Source organism: Gadus chalcogrammus, chromosome 10 (assembly GCF_026213295.1).
Source record: "Gadus chalcogrammus isolate NIFS_2021 chromosome 10, NIFS_Gcha_1.0, whole genome shotgun sequence".
NCBI lineage: Eukaryota > Metazoa > Chordata > Actinopteri > Gadiformes > Gadidae > Gadus > Gadus chalcogrammus.
This window is the reverse complement of record NC_079421.1, coordinates 16,505,315-16,527,199: the sequence shown is the minus strand read 5'-3', so window position 1 is coordinate 16,527,199 and position 21,885 is coordinate 16,505,315. Positions and strand designations below refer to the sequence as shown.

The 21,885-nt window shown below is 43.8% G+C and overlaps 3 protein-coding genes and 1 non-coding gene across 6 annotated transcripts in view; 2 read left to right on the top strand and 2 right to left on the bottom strand.

Moving 5' to 3' along the window:
* Window positions 1-2,419: 2,419 nt before the first annotated feature.
* On the top strand, window positions 2,420-8,580 carry nox1 (NADPH oxidase 1). Its single transcript, XM_056599971.1, has 13 exons — window positions 2,420-2,589; window positions 2,726-2,821; window positions 2,936-3,046; window positions 3,238-3,322; window positions 3,473-3,618; window positions 5,293-5,486; window positions 5,961-6,084; window positions 6,187-6,279; window positions 6,513-6,754; window positions 6,934-7,096; window positions 7,243-7,389; window positions 7,504-7,628; window positions 7,741-8,580. Exons 1-13 carry the CDS (start codon window positions 2,545-2,547, stop codon window positions 7,865-7,867), a joined length of 1,698 nt encoding a protein of 565 aa, XP_056455946.1. The 5' UTR covers window positions 2,420-2,544; the 3' UTR covers window positions 7,868-8,580.
* Window positions 8,581-8,791: 211 nt separating this feature from the next.
* On the bottom strand, window positions 8,792-19,253 carry cstf2 (cleavage stimulation factor, 3' pre-RNA, subunit 2). 3 transcript variants are annotated; one of them, XM_056599973.1, is made up of 13 exons: window positions 18,955-19,252; window positions 18,673-18,751; window positions 18,267-18,436; window positions 17,465-17,607; window positions 16,919-17,038; window positions 16,290-16,403; window positions 15,969-16,065; window positions 12,541-12,640; window positions 11,969-12,165; window positions 10,086-10,213; window positions 9,681-9,755; window positions 9,317-9,462; window positions 8,792-9,003 (listed from the first exon to the last, which is right to left on the bottom strand). In XM_056599973.1, the coding sequence occupies exons 1-12, from the start codon at window positions 19,034-19,036 to the stop codon at window positions 9,340-9,342; spliced, it is 1,428 nt and encodes a 475-aa protein (XP_056455948.1). In that variant the 5' UTR covers window positions 19,037-19,252; the 3' UTR covers window positions 8,792-9,003; window positions 9,317-9,339. The 3 variants fall into 3 exon arrangements, with proteins under 3 accessions (XP_056455948.1, XP_056455950.1, XP_056455949.1); XM_056599975.1 differs by having other exon boundaries at window positions 17,465-17,601; XM_056599974.1 differs by lacking the exon at window positions 8,792-9,003 and adding an exon at window positions 9,010-9,122 and having other exon boundaries at window positions 18,955-19,253.
* Window positions 19,099-21,885, top strand: part of bcorl1 (BCL6 corepressor-like 1) — a 28,891-nt gene continuing 26,104 nt past the window's right edge. Inside the window, exon 1 of the mRNA XM_056599970.1 lies at window positions 19,099-19,472. The gene's annotated coding sequence lies outside the window, so the exon portion shown is untranslated. The remainder of the gene's footprint in view (window positions 19,473-21,885) is intronic.
* On the bottom strand, window positions 19,945-20,017 carry trnav-uac (transfer RNA valine (anticodon UAC)). The gene has a single exon. It is a non-coding gene; the product is annotated as a tRNA-Val (tRNA).

Below are 21,885 nucleotides of genomic sequence, written 5' to 3'. Positions count from 1 at the left end.
TCAAATACATTTAATTATCTACTTTTAATCAGTTTATATGAATTAAAATGTATCTTTAAAGTACAAATCGTATTTAACGTACAAACTATATATTTGTTTTCTTCATTTAACCCATAGAAACGCATAAACTTCTGTAGACTTATTGTATTGCGCGTTTTATTTTATATATTTCATTGCATTTTCTTTCATGGTTAACCATCTGAAGTTCTGTTTATTGATTTGATAGGATTGCACAGAAAACAAATCATTATGCATCGTGTTGAAAAAGAGATGAACAACATTACGTTTGGAGCACTTCTCCTACATTGAGGTGATGTGGATCAAGTAGCCTACTTAGTTTATTGACACTTCTCTAGTGTACAATGTCTCAAATAAAGACCAGAGGATACAACGGTTGAAACCCTTATCTTTCTTTTTAATCCCTAACATCCTACTGATATTAGCACTAAACACTATACAACCCGAACAAAACAACACAGAATCCACTGCTAAAACTCCACAGTAAAATTGATAAAATAACGATTAATTAGCTGATGTGGCTCCCAACAGCAATATTAGTCATAACGATAAACCTTAAAATTGTAATGGGCCTACTCGCAATCTAAGAAAACCGATAGGAGATGATGTAATCACTTGCCATATAAACCAACACAGAAGTTAGTTTACTTCACGAACTGCGAACATAAGCATGCAATTCCCTTTAGTTCTCTTGTTCAAATATATCCAATCCCAGGAGCCTACCAGTAACAACCTGTAAGACAATCTGGCGTCTGCCTCAGGATCTATCGAATCTGCTTCAGAGCTTTGAACTTGAAGGTTGAGTTTTCCTGGCAGGCAGGAAAGTTAACAAGCACTCACAATCTCTTTCAAACGAAGTCCACCGAGGTATAAGCACGAAACACACTGTTATGTTTCTCCACTGTTGTTTGTCTTCCCTGCATCCCATTCAAGGGACCTACAATGATGACATGGTGACCTTCAGGTCATGTTTCATGTCATATCAATGTGTGCCTTTACGTCATCTTTTTAGCAGTGCTGCTTAAGCATATTTCAAATACTTTGAATTTGATAGTTGATCATATTTACAGACACAAAATGTGTGTATCTCTTTTGTTCATTTGAATGGAAAAAGGGTGGGGTATGCCCACCGCCTGCCCTTTATTCAGAAACATGACCGTACAGTTCTCTTTGGCTTCCCAGATGTCCAGCATCAACCAAAAGATTGCCTATTGGTCTGGCCAATTTTGCAATCTGTGTTCCGGTTGGACCACTGCCCAATGGTGAGGTCATCATACAGTCCACCCTATGACGTCGCTGTAATAAACAAAGGCGTTCCTGGAACAGTGCAGCCGATGGGAGGGTTCCCCCTCATGGTTTACAGGCCAGGTCCTCAAACCGCTCCCTGCGGAGAGGCTGAGCATCGGCCCAGCTCAGCTACTGGTCCATGCAGTGGTAGACTTTGGAGATGAACCACTCACACACGCGCACACACACACACACACACACACACACACACACACACACACACACACACACACACACACACACACACACACACACACACACACACACACACACACACACACACACAGCCACAGACATCTACCCTGGTAGACAATAACAGTAATCTGTATATGGAACTCGACATATCCACTTATTGAGTTGTCATCACGTCGACCATACTGACCAACATTGCCACTCTTGCAAGTATTTTACTATGTTGAAAGACAGAAACATGTTAGGGATCTTTAGCTTAATTTAAAAAAACAAATAGTTTACCAACACTTTATTACTCTCTCTGACCGCACGAGGACCATCTTTATACCATATGGCCTCCGTGAAAGAGGCTGCTCTACTATAAATGTAGCTACAAGTCAAGCCACTAGAGGCTGCTAATGTTAAAACCTACATGGTGCAGGTCTAAGATACCTACATTTGCAGATGTGTTGTAAGCAATCAATTTGTGAATGTGAGGATTGGTTGTAAAGCAAAGGCATAGGGCCGCAAATACAATGGATTCCTAGGACAGATTACATTTTCAAACTTCAAACGCATCAAAAAAGTTTCACCAACAGCATGGTGAAGAACAAACCCTAACTCTAGAGAGCAGTACTTTCTTTTTTAAATTGACTTTACGACTTCAATGAGTTTTTTATAACTCTGATGCATTGTGTTCTCAAAATCTAAAGGTTCATATGTGTGTATGTTTCTGTCCGTCTGTATATGTGTCTGTGTGTGTATGTGTCTGTCTGCCTGTCTTTCTGTGTGTTTGTGGGAACACGTTTATTTCCTTTTAGGCTATCTAGAGGAGTAGGTGCACGGTAAAGGTTGTTTCCTCATTCCTCTCGATCAACCCCAGTCCAGGAATAATGGAGTGTTGAAACTCTCTTCTCTGTGACGTGACTCATGGAACGGGTCTATGTTATGTGCGCTTCCTTTTGTCCGGCCCAACGTGGTGAGTAGGAGGAGTTCAGGCAGGTGTTTATAATAACTTGAGGTCGGTTTAAGATGTGATCATTGAAGCGTTGGCACAGATTCAGCAATATGGGGAACATGATCATCAACCATGGACTTACATCCTTCATACTGGTAAAAACGTTATTTCACGTTACTGTTTTAGAGTAGGCTACTTATTTACCCAACAACGCTTGTGCTGTTTAGTCCGATATGTCTTCCATCAGAAATATGAAAAAAAATAATCCTGATTTATTTTTTTGGGATACAGGTTGTTTGGATGAGCATCAACATTTTCCTCTTCGTCTGGTTTTACTTTTTCTACGATTTGGGAGATCAATTTTACTACACGCGACACCTCCTCGGCGTGAGTAGCCTACACGTTGAAATAGGTTGTGTGAAGGTGGTAGTAAAGAGTTGGTGTGCCTGCAGGCTCATCGTATCACAGGCGCAGTGTTAATGTTGTTCTTTCGCTCTTCAGTCCGCCCTGGCCTGGGCCAGAGCCCCTGCTGCCGTGCTCAACTTCAACTGTCTGCTCATTCTACTGCCGGTGTGTCGCAACCTGCTGTCCCTGATCCGGGGCTCCTTTATGGTAGTAGCAAATTAACAACAATGATGATGATGATGATGATGATGATGATGATGACGAAAATAATATGGTTGCATGGTATAAAACTTATAACTGTTTATATATATATATATATATATATATATATATATATATATATATATATATATATATATATATATAGTTGAATAATCCAAATATTTTTTTTCCACTAGTGCTGTGGACGAACAATGAGGAAACAGCTTGACAAAAACATAAGCTTCCATAAATTGGTCGCCTATATGATTGGCCTGATGACAGGTAAATGCAAATATTTGACAGATTTGAAGATTTGTAAACCATGGGAAAACATCCTTTAAATCCGAGAACATGGTCTCTCAGTGTTTGGGTTAAACGTTCCCTTTGAGAGATCTACTGTTAAGGCGTTGGGGTGTTGTTTGTGACCGCCAGCCGTCCACACCATCGCCCACCTCCTGAACGTGGAGTGGTACAACAACAGCAGGCGCAGAATGTACGACCCACTTAGCACAGCGCTGTCTGATCTGCCGGACGGTAACAACACCACCTACCTGAACCCCATCCGCAACATTGACGTGGTGAGTTAACCAAACAGTTCCACACACACACACACACACACACACACACACACACACACACACACACACACACACACACACACACACACACACACACACACACACACACACACACACACACACACACACACACACACTCTCTTATCTGTCCGATGATGACGCTTGCTCCAGGGATGGGGGTGGTGGGGGGGGGGGGTCAACGACGTTGCCACTGGTGCCACTTCTCATGGGCGTAGAGTCCGATCCTTGAGCCACACATTCGTCCGCAGATGAAGCAAGAGAAACCAGATGTCAGGAAGTTACCAGCCACCCGCTGGTGTCTCTGGATGCGCCTCTCGGAACGTCGGTCTTGGTTAGTTTGGTGAATTTTACAAACTAGTTACCTGCCAGTTTCCAGCTGTGTGAGGGGGATGTTGGCTCGCTTTAGGAGGTCCCTGGTGTAGTCCTTAAAGCGCCGCCTTTGCCCTCCAGCGGAGCGCCTTGCGCCCATCCGTTGGCTGTAGAGGACGTGGCGGGGCAGGCGGTGCTCAGGCATGCGTATGGTGTGCCCTATCCAGCGCAGATGTTTTTTGGCCACAGCTGCTTCCATACAGATTGAGCCGCTGTTGCTGAGGATGTCTGTATGGGGGATTTCCCAGGACACACCGAGTATCTTCTGTAGGCAGCGGATACGGAAGGCCTCTAGGTTGCTGATGTCTTGGCGGTATGGAGTCCATGACTCTGCCCCATAAAGCAAAGTGGAGAGACACCTTGGTACTGACCTTCAGGTTACGGTCTTCAAAAACCCTGCTGTGCAGGCGTCCAAATGATGATGAGGCTGTTTTGATCCGGGTGTGTATTTCTGTGTCAAGGGAGCAGCATGAGGCCAAAGTGGAGCCCAGGTAAGTGAAGTGATCCACTGTTTTAAGTGGAACACCGTGCATGTGGAAACTGGGGGGGGGGGGGGGGGGGGGGGGGGGGGGGCGGGGGTGTTGAGATGGGACATGACCTCGGTTTTTTTAATGTTAACCTGTAGGCCAATGGATTGGTACAGACTGGATATTGTGTTGAGGGCTTGCTGCATGGCTGTGAGCTAAGATGGCGCAGTCATCAGCATACTGAAGCTCACAGATTTGCCGGGTCTTTGTCTTTGTGTGGGCCTGGAGCCGACGGATGTGGAAGAGGCTTCCATCAAGGCGGTATTCCACATGGACACATGGACACCGACCTGTAAAGGTCGTTGTGATGCTCTCGACTCCTCTCCAGCAGCTGCCTCAAGACAAAAACCATGTCTGTCGTGGATCTGGTCTTACACACACACACAGACAGACAGACAGACAGACAGACAGACAGACAGACAGACAGAAAAAAAGTTACAGTAACTTTTATTTTTCTGTGGCTTTACAACACACGCACACATACACAAATAGCCATGGTAAATGTTACAGTAGCTTTTATTTTTCTGTGCCTTTACACACACACACACACACACACACACACACACACACACACACACACACACACACACACACACACACACACACACACACACACACACACACACACACACACACACACACACAGAGAAAATGTTACAGTAACTTTTATTTTTCTGTGGCTTTACAACACACACACACACACGCAGTACTTTAACGTTGATCCCTTGTGTGTTCTCCGTGGCTCTCTGGGCCTCAGAACGCGCAGCAGAACCCCACCTACTTCGCCATGACCAGCCTGGCGGGAATTACCGGCGTCATCATCACGCTCTGCCTCATCCTCATCATCACCTCGTCCATGGAGGTCATCCGCCGGTCCTACTTCGAGGTCTTCTGGTACACACACCACCTCTTCGTCATCTTCTTCATCGGCCTGGTCATCCACGGAGCAGGGTAAGCAGGGTCCAAGGACCCGGAGTTTGAATCCGGGGTTTGTGATTGGCTTATCCCGGACCTAGCAATTCTAATGTGTTGAAGCAGAACTTCCTCGGGGGGAGACGGCATAGAGCCTGCGCCGGAAACCAAATATGGGCTTGTTTCCTGCTTCGTTACCAAGATATGATACGGATAAAACAAATTGCCGTGAAGGGATGAAGCTTTCAATAGGTTGAAATCTTCATCCCACAGTGTCGATTTGAAACCTTCACAGATTTTTTATGTTTACCACTGCTGGCCAAGTTTATGCTTACTATCATAGCCAATCACTCGCTTAAAGATCCCCTTCCCAGCCCCATGAATGATCTAAGCAAATATGAAGCAAAAGAAAGTGAAATGCCACGTTTTCCCAGATTTGAACTAGTTTGCCATCAGACTCTTGATATTAATCTACTTGATTGGTCATCTCTCTCCCTCTCCTGCCTATCCCAGACGCATCGTGAGGAGTCAGAAGAATTTGGTAGAGCACAACTACACGCTCTGTAAGGACCGCATTGAGAGCTGGGGGAAGGTCGCTGAGTGTCCTTACCCTCAGTTCGCTGGAGGTGAACCTGGGGTGAGTCCGATTCACCCTCCTCTTTCAGTTTAGTCGTGTGAAACCGCCATTCACAATGTTTCGCTTACTTTGATTGACCGTGACCTCCCCTGTGACTTCCAGACGTGGAAGTGGGTGATCGGTCCGATGTTTCTGTATCTGTGCGAGCGCATTCTACGCTTCATCCGCTACACGCAGACGGTCAAATACAGGAAGGTAGGGGATGGCTGCCATGTTCTTATTACATCTTACCATGGTTTTTATTTTCATAGTACTGCGCTTCAAAATTCGTGTTTCTAGTTCTGTGGCCGTCTTGTGTGTGTTATCCAAAATTGTTGAACATGTTTGATTTTTAAAGAAAACTCAACACGGATCTATGTTTGCGTTACGTGTTGTATTATGCCATTCACCTTCAGTCCTTCTTTGTCTTTCAAAATGTTTACATCCAGATTGTGATCAGACCGTCCAAGGTGCTAGAGCTGCAGTTGGTGAAAGCTGGTTTCAAGATGGAGGTGGGCCAATACGTCTTCCTCAACTGCCCCGCCATCTCCCATCTCGAGTGGCATCCGTTCACCATGACCTCTGCCCCCGAAGAGGACTTCTTCAGCGTCCACATTCGCTCGGTGGGTGACTGGACACAGAAGCTCATCAGTATGGTGGAAGAGCTGCCTGAGGGGACACAGGGACCCAGGTGAGTCCCTCCTTTAGTTTTGTCCTTAACGCATTATACTGCTCTATTTGTGTCGAGCACAAAGCACTAAACAGGATGATCTAGCCGATCTACAGGTCTTTGTCTTTGTGAGAAACCCTGATGTTGCAAACACGGTTTCAAACTGTGTCACTAGCAAACGATCCACCTTTCTTCCTAAGAATGGGCGTTGACGGTCCCTTCGGCACAGCCAGTGAAGACGTGTTTGACTATGAGGTCAGCATGCTGGTCGGAGCAGGCATCGGGGTGACCCCCTTCGCGTCAATCCTCAAGTCCATCTGGTACAAATTCAAGGATTCCGACCCCAAGTTGCGCACTCGAAAGGTAACAAGTTGGGCAAGGTCGGGTGAAACCGGTCCTCTGCTTTTGTGTTTCTAAAACGCTGCACTGATTGTTTTGAAAAACTTCTTGACCTGCAGCCCAATCTTTGTATGCAGTTGTGCAAGCTACGCCCTGCTTCCTTGTTGCAGATCTACTTTTACTGGTTGTGCCGGGAAACCCATGCCTTCGAGTGGTTTGCAGATCTTCTACAGGTGCTAGAGAAGGAGATGGAAGAGAGAGGAATGGGGGATTTCCTCACCTACAAACTCTTCCTGACTGGATGGGATCAGAGCCATGTGCGTGGTCGATACCTCATTCTCTCTTCAATAATTACGGGCTTTCCAAAGGCCATACAGAGCTGGAATGTTCATAGGTCCATGATTAACTCTCCCATCCATCCTTTGTCATAGACTGATCATGTAATGGTTCGTTTTGACGAGGACACAGACGTTGTGACTGGACTCAAGCAAAAAACTAATTACGGAAGACCCAACTGGGAGAAAGAGTTTGAGCAAGTTCGTAAAGAGAATCCGTCGTAAGTGGGAACAATTTCCTTTCAGTGAAATAAATGAAATTTTTGAGTTTGCACAATACCTTATCAAAGCTGGGCTGTAATAACTTGGGTGTTTTTGATTGTGTCCTTTCAGATCTACTGTAGGAACCTTCTTGTGTGGCCCAGCAGTCTTAGCCAAGGTGTTGGAGAAGAAATGTGCCAAATACTCAGACGTGGATCCTCGCAAGACTCGATTTTACTTCAACAAAGAGAATTTCTAGACGTGGGTTCCCCTTGGTGAGTGATGACCGTCAAGGCACCGAACGATGAAGGCCTGAATATCTATCAGACCTGAAGAACCATCCTCACATGCAACCATTTTGGATCCTGCCTCTATCCACAGACCTGAACTGATAGTAACTAAAACAAACTAGTTTCTATAACAAAAGCTTTGGGTTGGATTGGAAGTTCCTGGATGGCTCGGGGCAAGGGCCAGTTCCTTCCAGTTACATTGGTGTGAATCATGGCTGGTTAGTCAAACTCCAGTCAAATGTAAAACTGTATGCATATCTTTCCTTCAATTCTCAACCGTTCAACTTTACGCTTGGAAAGTGTAATGCTGGGGATGCAAGGAAGTGCAATGTCGAGTGTGAAGTTGGGTGGTTCTTGATAAAGCCGCAAGCAGCCCTAGCCAGGCAATCGATTGTTCCAAAAATGCATGTTATGAATGGGCACTGCAGTAGTTAAGGAGAATATTGAAAGGGGAACTGGCTGTTACCAAATACATGATTGACCTTTATTACCTGATGAATTACCTTGACACGGATGTCTTAATGTACTGAATTTTATTTTTCTTCTACTTGCCATTCTTAAACATAACCTCACCTATTTCATTAAATCTCTAATGAATCAGTGTGTCTTATACATAACATGCTTAAAAATGTACTGTAACAGCCTTGTGTTTAGAATGTTTTAATAAATATCTTTCATATTAATTTGACATTCCCCACCTTTGTCAAAGAAACAATGGCTTATTATATTTCTGCTCAATCACAGGGATTTCCTTGTGCGATAACGAAACCGGTCCAAAGTGCTTACGAGCTGTCACGCAGCAATGGCGTCATTGTCACACACACACGCACACACTGCCTGGAACCACCATCACACTTTGTGGTGAAAGTAATAAAACGATCTATTTGATTCATACCAATACAAAAGACAGTTTAGGATCAAGTTTATTTTTCAGTTTTTATTGATGAACAGAAATTAAAACAAAGTTTATACAGCATTGAAGAGGAGAAAAATAGGACTTGAAAAGAGTGACCATGGCAGGATAGTGCCAACTGAGTTTTGTTCAGCCGTCCCACATGTCATAGTCCACAAACTGCCAAATCTCCGTCCTGGCTCCAAAAAATACCTATAAAATCAAAGGACCCAAACAAAAAAATATATATAAAATGCAGCCGATCTGGCATAAGCAACCGTCTTCAGACCGGTTAAACATCACTGACACAGAGACGACACCTTTTAAGAAGCCTGAGAAATAAAAGAAAAGAATATGTAACGAGACGAGACAGAAGTATGAGTAACACAGCGTTAAGGCTACATTAAAGACCGGCTGAGGCAGGGCATGAGATCAGAGGGAGTACCCATTGGTACACATGTAGGGGAGCAATGCCGGGTACCACTAAGGGAAATATGAGCTTGGTAAAAGGTCCCAATATACTCACAGCACTTTGTCAGTGCGAGGAGGTCAAGGGGCTCCAGCTGTCTTCTGGATCTGCTCTTTGAGGATGAGAATGCTCTGTCTCTGCTCCGGGGGCAGCATGGCGATCTGTTCAGGGGTGAGCTGGAGCACTTGCATGATCAAGGCGGCCTGCAGGAGGGAGAGGAGAAAAAAAAACAGCAGAACCAAATGAGAACACAGTTGCTAACGGGACGTGACATAGGCCACGTGCAATTTTGTAATGAGCAAATTTAACCATTTGTTCATCAGCATTTCTATGAATCCAAAAATAGGAGTATTGACAGAACATTATTGTGACCATGTTTTGGTAGTCGAGTTAGGACGGGGGAGAGAGCAGTGAGGCCCACCTTCTCCTGGTCTTGTGAGGAGACCTGGCTTTGGCTCGGGCTGAAGCCTCCTCCAGACTGTGGGACGCCAGGACCCTTGAGCAAGGCAAGATAAAAACATGAGCATCAGCTAGCGGCATCTGCCCTATGATTCTTCTCGAAGTGGAGCCTAGATATGTGAAAGGCCCTATGTTGCTGCTGAATTGAAATATTATTCTGCAATCAATGTTGGAGAAAATGGTTTTGAGGCTGAAATTTGTGGCCATCCCGTCGTCTTTGTTTCATAATACTGAAACTGTTGCAAAAGGGAAGGCTACTATATATTTTTAGCTCCAAGCATTAATCATTGAGGGATGCCAGACAGATCATCCACGGATAACACAACAATTTGACAAGCATAACAATGGACACTAGTAGTTCCTTTACCGGTCTTGCAGGTGGCGGCACATTGGCAGCCATGTTGTGTTGTCCTTGCCCCTGCATTCCCCCTCCAGCAATGGGAACTCTCTGTCCAGCCGCAGGCCCGCGGGCGTCCATGGCTCTGGGGTCACGACCTGAAACGAGGACCCCGGTTATGGTGGGGCTCAGGACAGGACCCGGACGCTGAGGGCCCTTAACTATGATGCCCGAGTAAAATGCCACCCCTTGTTGTGTCACACTTTGCTGCAGGGGAAATGACAGGCATGATTGAGTGTGCGGATTCCATGCTTAGGTTTGACAGACGCACGTACACAAACACAAACAAAAAAGGGGATGGAATTTCTATACTAGTTTTACTACTATGTAGGGGTGTGACGATACACTCAGCTCACGAGACGAGACGAGACACGATATTCGGTTCGCGAGATCGAGACGAGACGAGATTTTAAGAAAACTACAATGACAAAATATATGACTGGAACAACAGACATTTATTTAACCGAGTTGCACATGCATTTTGAAATGTTTTATTATAACTCTTTACATGCATTCAATTGAAACAAAAACTAAAATTTATAAAAGTTGAAGTACAATAAATTAAATTAAATAATTCTATTTTTTTCAAGTGCGAACAATATTATCTGCAAAACCAAATCAAAGTTCTACTCCGTCAATACAGAGTGCAAATAGTACAAACAGAGTCTGACCAAGTATGTCACTGACAACTTGGTATTGTCCATGCTCATTGAGGACTTGCGTCCACAGAACATCTTTCTCTGGCAGAAAAGCACTGGCAGGGCGCCGAAGAGTGACGGGGAGATTGAAATCTCCCCGTCACCCAGGTTTTGTTCCTATGACAACATAAAAACACCACTTTAACCGTCGCTGTATGACAGGCCAGCGTTGTGTCCTTCTTTATGATCTACATCGGACATATCCTCCATTATTCCTGTTTACAAGGGTACCGAGCCCACCCGGTCGTCTATATTATGGGTTGCCTTGAAAGGAGTGGCGGGGACCACACCAGTACCTTACTCGGAAGTCGAGATTGTTGGGAGCGGTCACACAGAAAAGGTGGCGCACTCTGAGAAAAAGGCTGGCAGAAGCGTATTTCCTCAGGGCGGACACATGTGGCTACAGTCATTAAAAAACGTGAACAAGTGCCCTAAGACGCATACAAGCCTAGACAAATATATACACGTGTCACATGTGGGAAAAAAAAGAAGAAACAACCCCATTACATTCCGCCCTTCGGCCCAGGTAATGAATGACGAATGAAAGGATATAATCCAACATAAAATGTCAGACAGCCTATGCACAATCCTGCAGCTATTCATCTACCTAGATAACAAAACTTATCAGCGATGCCTGATAATAGGCTGAAGGGGAAGGGGACAGTGGCCACCACACTGATCAAACTACATTTGTTGTGTGCAGGTGTCTTTGCAAGTATTTCTTATAGTTTGAGTGGTTGGTGTGCATCGAAAAATAAATCCCAGTAAAGGGGTGCCCTTGGTTTTGAAAGGTTTTGGGAGGACTTCGTCATCGTATCAATGCAGCCAGCCATAGAATCAGTTTTTAGCAGAAATGGTTAAACAAACACAGTAAAACCTAAATGTGCACTGCTGGACTTATTTATAAATCAGTGGAAGGAAAGCCAGCCGTATTCGCTGCTTTTCCTACCGGATAAGGAAAAAGCTCCATCAACTTACTCCGTTGGGAACGATCGTTACGTTAACCTGATCGGCTGCGAGCACAGTATGTCAAAGCATGGCTCCAAATCAACCTGCTTAGGGGCAAAAGGCCAGTCCCTTGACCTGGGACTCTAGAGAGAGGGTCTGAAACAAACACAGGAGCTGGCGTCTCACAACATGGCTGACCGTAGCTACCTCGGCTCTCTATCGGTGGGCCCCGGGGCTCCATCATGGGCGGTCCTCTGGGGTCCCCCATCATGTTCCTCTGCTCCCCCATGGGTGGGCCTCTCATATCGTGGGGGGGCCCTCTCATGTCTGGTGGCGGGCCACTGCCCATTTGGCCCATGTGCATTGGTGGCGCCTGGTGGGGTGGCGGCGGCCCCATGTAACCACTGCAAGACACAAGAGGGGGGGGGGACAGGGGATGAATGTCAGGGACCGTCTCCAGAACATCAACTGATAACATGACTGCCGCATCAGTCGTTCACTGGAATAAATCTACTGCCGTCTGGATCGAATGAATGAAACCACCACTGGTTTAGACCGTCGCATCACTTCAAGTAACTTATTTGGTCTTATTTATTCATGTGCAACTGGGACGATGTGCGTGCGGTATGTGAGCTGAATGGCAATGCCCTTGTTTCAACCACCGAGGGCAAACCTCTGATGTTTTTTAATCAGACTTCAAGGCAGGAAGGGAGAGGCTGGGGGGAGGGGGGGGGGGGTCTGTGTGGTCATGTTGCGCTGACGAGGAGGCGGAGTCTTACGCGGGCTCGATGACCTCTCCTGTGACAGACAGAAGAGAGCCGCCCCGGGGGTCGTTAGGCCCGTCTCCAAGCAGGCCTCTGGGGGGCAGCCCACCTGGCCCTGGAGGGGGAGACGCCAGGATAGATTTACAAGTGAGTGCGTCTCTCTCTCTCTCTCTCGCTCTCTCTCTCTCTTTCTCACACACACAAAGCATGGCCATGTAGAAGCATCTTAGACGGTCAGAGAGCCAAACAAACAAAGTTGGCGTTCACTTCTGTCACTGGAACTTTTAAGAGCATTAAATGAGTAGGCTTGATGACAGACTATTATCTAAGCTACATAGTGGTTAGTATACTGGTTACACCTTGAACATACTTACTGTAATAGGAAACAACTTGGTCCCGCTGATACAGCTTTTGTACAATGCAGCCTTATTTTGTGTTGTTCATGTTGAACTTATTCATTTTAAGAAACAAGTCACAATGTGTTACATTTCATCTAGCTCGATGATACAAATCACCTTGACATCTGTAGTCAATGCTGACAGATTGTGATTTTATAAAGTTACCAATAAAATCCCGTCATCCATATATTCTGCAAATAAAATATGCTGGGGTACCTCTACCAAATATGACGATTGGTTGAATGCCATCGTATGATTGAAAGCTATCCAACCACAGCAAGAAGTTGAATGTTCTTTTATTTATATGTCCACAGCACCAAAGTTAAGGTTATTTTTCGACCACAAGACAGACGATTCTGTGGATAACATTGTGGCTTTTGATGGTTTCACTGGGGACTTCAGATCCAACATATTGATTTGTTCGGCCCTAATCTCATTAAAGGCTACAGTCAGGACTACAGGAACATAGTGGAAACAACATCTGATCCAACCATTAAAACCACACACACACACACACACACACACGGCAGCAGACCATATTTCGGTGATTCAAGTAAATGGACAGTTGGAGTAACTCTTGAAACAAAAACAATGCTGAGGGATCAATCATACTCAATAGAGCACTGCACCGGCTGAGATCAAGTACTTTGAAGAAAGAGAACATGGCTGGGATTGATTTCTACCTTTGTAGTTTTTTTTCCTCCTCCATAGACACACTGGTTGATTCCAGAACACGAGAGGTTAATTGATTCTCACCTTTAGAAAATGTTAAAACATGTTTGGCCTTACCAGCTTGTGTTACCCAGACAAGCCACACATGAAGACAGTGCAAGTAGATACACAGCTATACTCATCTGAAAATGTAATAACATTAATTTGATGGTGATGAAAGAATGATTGCATGCACATAATGAGACATATGGATTTTAACGGTGGTAGTGCGATATTATAGGAGAGGAGCTATAATAAAATAAAAAAACAGACGTTGCATAGCCTTTGCCATGGAAGGCCATCATCTGATAATTATATGGTTTAACGATACAAAGGAATATAGAGCGCAATAAAATGTGCGTTATCGTGTTCATTGTCACGTATTGTTGACACTGTATGCGGTTTGTTGTCTTTCTGAATCACTTCAACTCTAAACGATTGCTGCTTGAGATAGGTGGAATAGAAGAGGTAAAACGAATCAGTTGACATGGGAACCGAAAACAGCCGTGTGGAAAAACTGCCAACCGGCCCAACCCTGTGATCATTAACCTGAGAATCACACAGTCATCGGCTTCATTTCATTTCCGCCATTACACCTGCCAATTTCTTGCACCGATTAAAAAAAAAAAAGAAAAAAAAAAAAGGTTTTCCAGGAAGTTTTAAAAGGTTAAATAGACAAAGCCTTTTGTTGAGATGAATGTAACCATGTGTATATAGGAGGGCTCAATCAAAAAAAAAACGTAGAAAAACAATCACCTTTATTGCTCTGAAGAAGGTTTGTGCAGGACCATGGTATTCCAGGGTATTTAGAAATACCGTCAAAAATACACAGACACTCCTATTTGTAATGTGACTGTTAATGCTACTGTTGTCCAACATCTTATGAATACATCTGAAGCCGTCGATCGACAGCACCCCTCTCTTTAGGGCCATCCTTTGGTCAATATTTCTACAGAAAGGCGAATTACCAAGCACTCTGCAGTGAACAACAGCCTAGCTAAAGTGCAATAACCCTGATACGATTCAAGATTCTAAACATGAATATTACATTCAGCAGCAGTAAAAAGTGGGTAAATAACTGCTGGGGCCAATTTAGCTCCGTTGTGGTTGTAACGCAATTGTTACAACCACAACGAGCATTTTTATAAAATACAGGTTAAACTGTTTAAAATAGACTGTAAAAGGTTAAACAGATTTTCAGGCAAGACCTGTCCAAGTAGGCTAATTTAATTAGACACAGCATTATTGGCTAGACAATATCACAGATGCTGATCCATTCAGTCCCCAACTCACCTTTGCCGGTTTTTTTATTATTATTGTGTTAATAATACACACATAACCTATACCCTGGATGAAATGACCGGGAGGTATGAAGGTATGAGGTTATAGATACCGCCCAAGCCTACGCTGCAGTGGGGGAGACGGCAGCTAGGGGGGTTGGGGTTAGTACCTTGGGACCGCTCGGTAGCGGCCTGAACAGAAGCTCCTGTGGGAGAATGCTGGAGGTTCCCTGAGCCAGCGTTAAAGCAAAGAGAACAGCAGACAAGACACTCAGAGAAGAGAGCAGCAGACAAGAGACTCAGCGAAGAGAACGCCACTTTAAACACATACTTTAGACATGCACTCTCACACTCAGCAAGGGGGAAACTTTGTTGAATGGGATATAGAATCGTTTGTCACAGTTTAGAAGCCATAAAGTCAGCCCAGGGAACTGAACCCTCCAAAACAATTTGGTCAGTGGAGAAAAAAGGCATGGATACAATGTTATAGTGAAGGGTTAAATGGTTGTGAAGATTTAGTTATACTTAACAAAGACACCACAGACACAATGCTATGTTGCCACCTAGTGATGCAACGCAGCTTGGACAAGCACAAAGCATGCTGGCAGACAGAGACGACTTCCAACGCTTAAATAAAAAAAAAATCCAAACAGGAAAAGACATGCTCAGACAGTTAATTCCGGGTCTATTAATGGCCGATGATCATTTTAACTTAAATTAAAAATTAAAAAATGAATAACTATTAAAACAGCTGTGTCAACTTCTACAGCAACCATTTTCCAAAAATAAGGAAGAGGCTCTTCGGTTGATTTTTCCCATAACTCAGCTCATGAATCAATGATAAAAAAAAAATTATTTCCATTATTTCTCAACCCCAAGAGTGAAGACGAACTCACTGCTATATGAAGTTATAAAGCTGGTTCTTTCAATTATTAACCTAGGCCGGTACGACATGACAACTGAAAAGGCTTAAATAGTTAAAAAGTTAATAACAAGAATATACTGAAACATAAATCCTCAATAACCAATTCATGGAGTACGGCGCTGGGGTTACCTGGTGGGCCCACGGGTCCGGGTACGGGGGCTTGCCCCTGGACCATGGGGGGAGGCTGCATCATCTGAGGGGCTCCGTTCACATGCATGCCCGTTTGCTGAGGAATGAAAAACCCAATGGAGTTATTAGCAATTGTTACGTTTGAGAAAATGAAAATCATTATCAGCCGTCATTTGCAAGAAGGAACGAAAGACAAAAGAAAATACGTTAAAAAAAGCATGAAAGAGAGAACGAAAGACAGAACCTCAAGCTAACCACTCCCTCGGAATAGCGAGGGAAGGAGGAGGTAGGGCTAGAGGATGTGAAAGAGTGAGGCGTCACCATGGGCTGTGGCTGGGGCACCGGGGCGGCCACCTGGGCTGAAGGAGGAATGGATGCTGAAGGTCCCTGGTTGGTGATCAAAGGTGCGACTGTATTCTGCCGGTGGAGCATTTTCTGTAGGAACAATGGTCACCAGGTCAAAACAAGAGGTCCTCCTCCGCCATGGGATCTATTTACTGCTGCATTAGGACAGCGCACCGAGTTAGAACACCATGGCCTTGTTCACACTGCAAGCCTTAGAGCTCGATTTGATGCATTGCTCTGGGTGAATGTTGGGCTGCTCACCTGAACTGGTCACAGTCCAAACTGACCCGCAGGCGCAAAATAACAATAACAAAATCTGTTGCATCCGCATGGAAGTCAACACTGCGGCCAATGAAGTCAGTGTTTACTGTTAAATGTACAAGTCGATATGAAGAAGTGTTGACAAGGTGTGGCTATCTTCACACTGGTGGATATAGATTCAAAATATGACATGAAAAACCAAACTTTTTTTTTTATGAGCAATTAATCCCAATTGAGCACTAAGGCAGGGGCTTGATGTGAACAAATACTCCCTAAGAACAAAGCTTTTGATTTAACACTGCATCAGTAAAGCAACAGAGCTCGAGGAGGACCGTCCCTCTCACCAAAGCGATTTCTGGATCCACGATCCTCATGACCACCTGGGCCTGCAGCAAAGCGTAGGCCAGCTGTGGGTTCTGCAGCAGCATGTTCCTCGCCTCTTGGGGACTGTTTTGGACACAAAGCTGGAAAATAGTAGATGTTTAGAGGGCAGGATTAAACGCCCAATGGACATGCAATTGTATTTAGAATCACATAAAACTATCAGTAAGGCTTTGGGCTGAGACCAGGTCTTAAATCCATCAAGTCAGATTTATGACTTTAACACTACTAAATGACAAAAAATAGTCTCATACGGTCTATTAACTAATTAAACGATGAATTGACTAAGGAGGTATACAGCCACACACATTTTAGATCTCTGAATATGCTCGTCAACTGGGATATTTACAGAGTGTATGAAGGGATTACTGTAAAAAAGAAAAACATTGCTTACTAAAAGCAGAGGTCTAAAAATAAATAAAGGGCATCTGATGTCAGATGTGAAACATGCAATAACTCAACATTTGCTATTTTCGCCCATCCCTTATCACAACATGAAACAAGCGCACCTTCATTTGTTTCATGAGCTCAAACATCTGCTCTGGGGGCAGACTGGCCACCGCCCTGCTGATTGACTCTGGGGCCTCGTCACACCGTACATTGTCCCCATACGGGGACTCGATGACGGGTGCACCGGTGCCCAAACCTAAGCATGGAGGGAAAAAAGACAAAGTCCCGGTAAGCTAAAATAGATTGCAAATCCCAAAACGTTTTAATCCTCTTCTTAAACGTGGTAATAAGTCCATGAACTCGAACATAAGCCAGGTGATCAAGATTTTCATTTAAATAAAACTTGGAATAAAGTCAAAGGTTTTGACTTTTGTCTCCGACAAACTACTTTGTGAAGGTTCCACTCTGCTCTGAACGAAGGTAACATTCTTTTTGTGACGAGGTGTGTGTGGATCTCTGTCTGGGCAGCGGTTGATCCTTATGGCGGTGCCGGAGAGCGGGTTTTGCTTGTGTGAAGAGAGAGAGTTATGCTTTCTGTACACTCATAGTATAATGCCTGGCTCCTTACATATACAACATCGCTTATTATATTGCTCATCCACAACGACGATACAAAAATAGTATCACAAAGCTGCCTTTGGTACTTACCATTTGGATAACATCACCGCTCCTTCCTAGAACCCTTTACGAAAACCCCTTTATTTAAAGCTCAAACCCCTTGAATTAGAAACAGGGGTTTCAAATCACAATTTAGCCCGACATGGGAATCAAGACGGCACCACAACTTACATGACATACAACCCATTCATGGCAGTTGTAACGAAGGGAGATGAATGGGCAGCACAAACTGTTGATGCTTACTTTTGAGCTCCTCTTTGTTTTTTTCACTGGCAGCGTTGTCAACACGGAGAGCCCGGCCACTGAACTCTCGCCCGTTGAGGTTCCGCATGGCACTGAGAGCCGTCTCCTGGTCCTGATACTCACAAAAGCCATATCCCTTGGGCTTTCCCGTTTCCCTGTCGTACACCAATCTAGAGCAACAGAGAGTTTAGGTTACTTCTTCCTCACAAGGAAACGTACACCTCACAAGGGCCAGATCACACGAAACAGCAGTTACGACACACACACACACACACACACACACACACACACACACACACACACACACACACACACACACACACACACACACACACACACACACACACACACACACACACTTTTAAGGTGAACAGGAACTGAAGACATACAACTTTGTATTACTCACCTAAAACTGACAACAAGTCCCACTTCGGAGAAGATGTCTTTAAGCTGCTCCTCCGTAGCTTCATACGGAATATTCCCCACTACAAAAAATGTGTAACGTTATATTTGTAGTTCATCATGCTTGTTGGTTAACTCCATCACTCTTTACCTCGTTACCTAGGTTAGCTAGCAGCACAACGTTAGCATGCTCACTAGCAGCAATACGCCTGTCCCTTGGCCAAATACTTAGTTTGTTAAAATGATAATGACTGCATAATTAGCTAAGCTACATAAAGAAACTCACCAAACACTGAACGCAGTGACCGGTCGACGGCTGGGTCTCTGTTCGCCGCCGCGGCGGCGACTGCAGCCGCTAGATTCGCCATTTTGGGGACAAAAACAAGTGCAACACAAGGAAGGGAAGAATGCAAATCAAATCAATTTCCGTTTTCACGTTTGTCGACAATGGACGCTGAGAAAAACTCAAAACGCAATACACAGCTATAAATCTATACTGCTAATCCATCAGTGAATGACCACCAAAACAATACGTTTCAATGTTGAGTTACATTAGAACAGTGCCTTTGCATTGCACAATGTGGACAGGGCAACGTGGTTATGAAGTCGAATGCGTCACAAGGTGGCGCTGTTTCCCTCGGTTGACCCATAAATCCTGCGGACTTCTTATAATAAAAACGGTAATGTTAAACTACATCAATACTTTTCAAACTAGTCAGGTTTAATTGCTTGTACTCCTCACATTGCACGGCACAAGACGTGTCTACAACTGAGACCTCGACATGTGACAAAACAACCGAATAGGTAAGTTATTTGTGTTTTAATTGGCAAAATGAATCACATTTCTTGCTAGCTACGTGAATTAGGTACAGACACAAGGTGAGTTTATTAAAGTCCTATCCATGGAGTGTATTTTTTTACACACACACGCTGCAGTATTCCTATCCTGTATTACTTGTACAAGATGTTGTTACCTTAGTGTTCATTTTACAGTAACTAACTACATGCATGTCGAATCGTTAGAATGATATTATATATTATAAAACAATGTAAGTTCATTACGATAACGTCGTGCTCACGATATTACACGATAAGTTAACGCTTCTCTGCGTCGGGACAATAAAGCTATAGTTTAGTTATAAGTTAACGTAATAAACCGGCTATTGCCAAACAAAGCCTACATGTTTTAATCATAAACAATATAATCGTTTTAGCAAACGTGTAATGGCATATTAGAATTAATGTTCACCGGGAAAACTCAATGAACTAAAATCAATGGTTCCACTGGGGCTCGAACCCAGGACCTTCTGCGTGTAAAGCAGACGTGATAACCACTACACTATGGAACCAGTTGTCCTATGCAAGTGTTTGAAGTGTTTATGAAGGCAGCATGTTCATCCGTGCGGAGCCGTTACGTTACGAGGTACCGGACAGTGTACGGCCATTACGGACCGAATAGGGTGGAGTCGCGTTTTTTTTTGTGCAACCGCGCTACATAACTTGCGTGTGGACCCAAATCAAGTTTTCGGTTTTCCTTGAAGAGGTTAATTCCTTCTTCTTCTTCTTGAGAGTTTTATTAAATCCCTAAGGATAACATTAGGTCAGAGGCTGGGCTGTGCTGGGCAGGACAGGGTGGTGCTCGACTGAGGCCGCAGAGGGGATGCTGTTTTCGCTATGATTTCTCGGTTTGGCAGCCCTTGACCACGCATTAACAGTTGGGTTAACCGACTCACGACACAAGGCAGAAGTCAAATAAAAGTGCTGGAGTTTTTTGTTTGCTGGTTATGACAAGGTATTTATTGCAGAACAACAAGTTACCGTCTGCAGAGAGTACTGAAGCAGACGTGTTTTGTATAACAAAGATGTACACGCTAGACTACAGCGTGTCCTGTAGGCCTACATACTCTGAGGTCAATTTAGTTTGAACTTCCACTATTTTGGCATACAGAAATCAAAGACCCACTTGAAATCACAAAGTCAATCAATGATAAAATCGATATGTTTGGTTATGATTTACTGCAAAGCATTTTTATAAAGGGGTGGTGTTTATACGTATCTGAACCGTCTATTCCTAAATCCTCCATTCTGGGGGGAGACGGGTACCTCTACCTGCTGTTAGGGCCAATACTACTTGTGAGATTTTCCGAATTACGGTTGAAATCCACGAATTTTGAGGTTTATAAATGGTTAGGTTAACGCTTGGCTATTAGTAGGAGAATTGGTTATTAAGTACTTGCTTGGGGTTGGATTCTTGTGTTTGTGGTGGTTGGAGGTCAAAGTAAAGATCTGGGTAGTACTATTATCACAGGAGTCTGTCAGCACCACATTACACATTACAGTGCAATACTCTATTCAGATTTCTGTTGTTCAGCTTCGATCTCTCTGGCATGAACAGATGTCCATATGCAAAAGTATCAGAAATTATTTGAAAAGAGCCAATCCACATGGTGTGAAGGTCCATGTGACGTGTGCTTTCCACTGTGCTTATAGACTAAATGTAGATCTTCATCATGCAGCCACCCCAAAACAAAATCTGTTTTGGGCCACTGCAAAGTCAGCATGGCCTTGGGCTCGGAGGGTTCAATGCTCAGGCTGAGACACCTTTTTTTGTCATTTCTAGCTTGTATAATTCCTCTTGGTTGTTTGCCATGTTTTGTCTAATATCGTTTATTTTGTGAAAAAACTGATTCCTGCATTAATTTGAAAAAAAATCTGCTAGACAAATATGTTAATTATTGTCTGATAATTAGCCTATTTGTTGTTTAACTCTTTTTGAAACCTAACACATTCTATTTTCTACATTCAGAGAATGCTCATTACTCATGCAGCGGAAATGGCTTTACCAAACAATAAATGACTTGATTGGAAACAAATTTACCAAATGTTAATAATCTATAGCCAATTGAAACATTATTGCCAGCTGCCGGTTTTCTGTGAGGATTTATTATGTTTTCCTAAATACTAAAGCCTCAATGCAGACTGCTAAAAAGAGTAATGAGAATTGTAAAAGACTAAGTCTATAACATTTTCATCAATGTATTTTCAAAAGTTTACTGACCGGGAGAACGCTGCAAACAAATATTTATAGAGCCTGTAGATCGAGTGCAACATACAACACTCAAGAGGAGTTAGTGTACCCAAAACCTATCTTTTAAAATCTCATAGTGTGCAAATGTGAGTTCACTCACCGCTTTCACACATGTGGTCTTACCCTGCA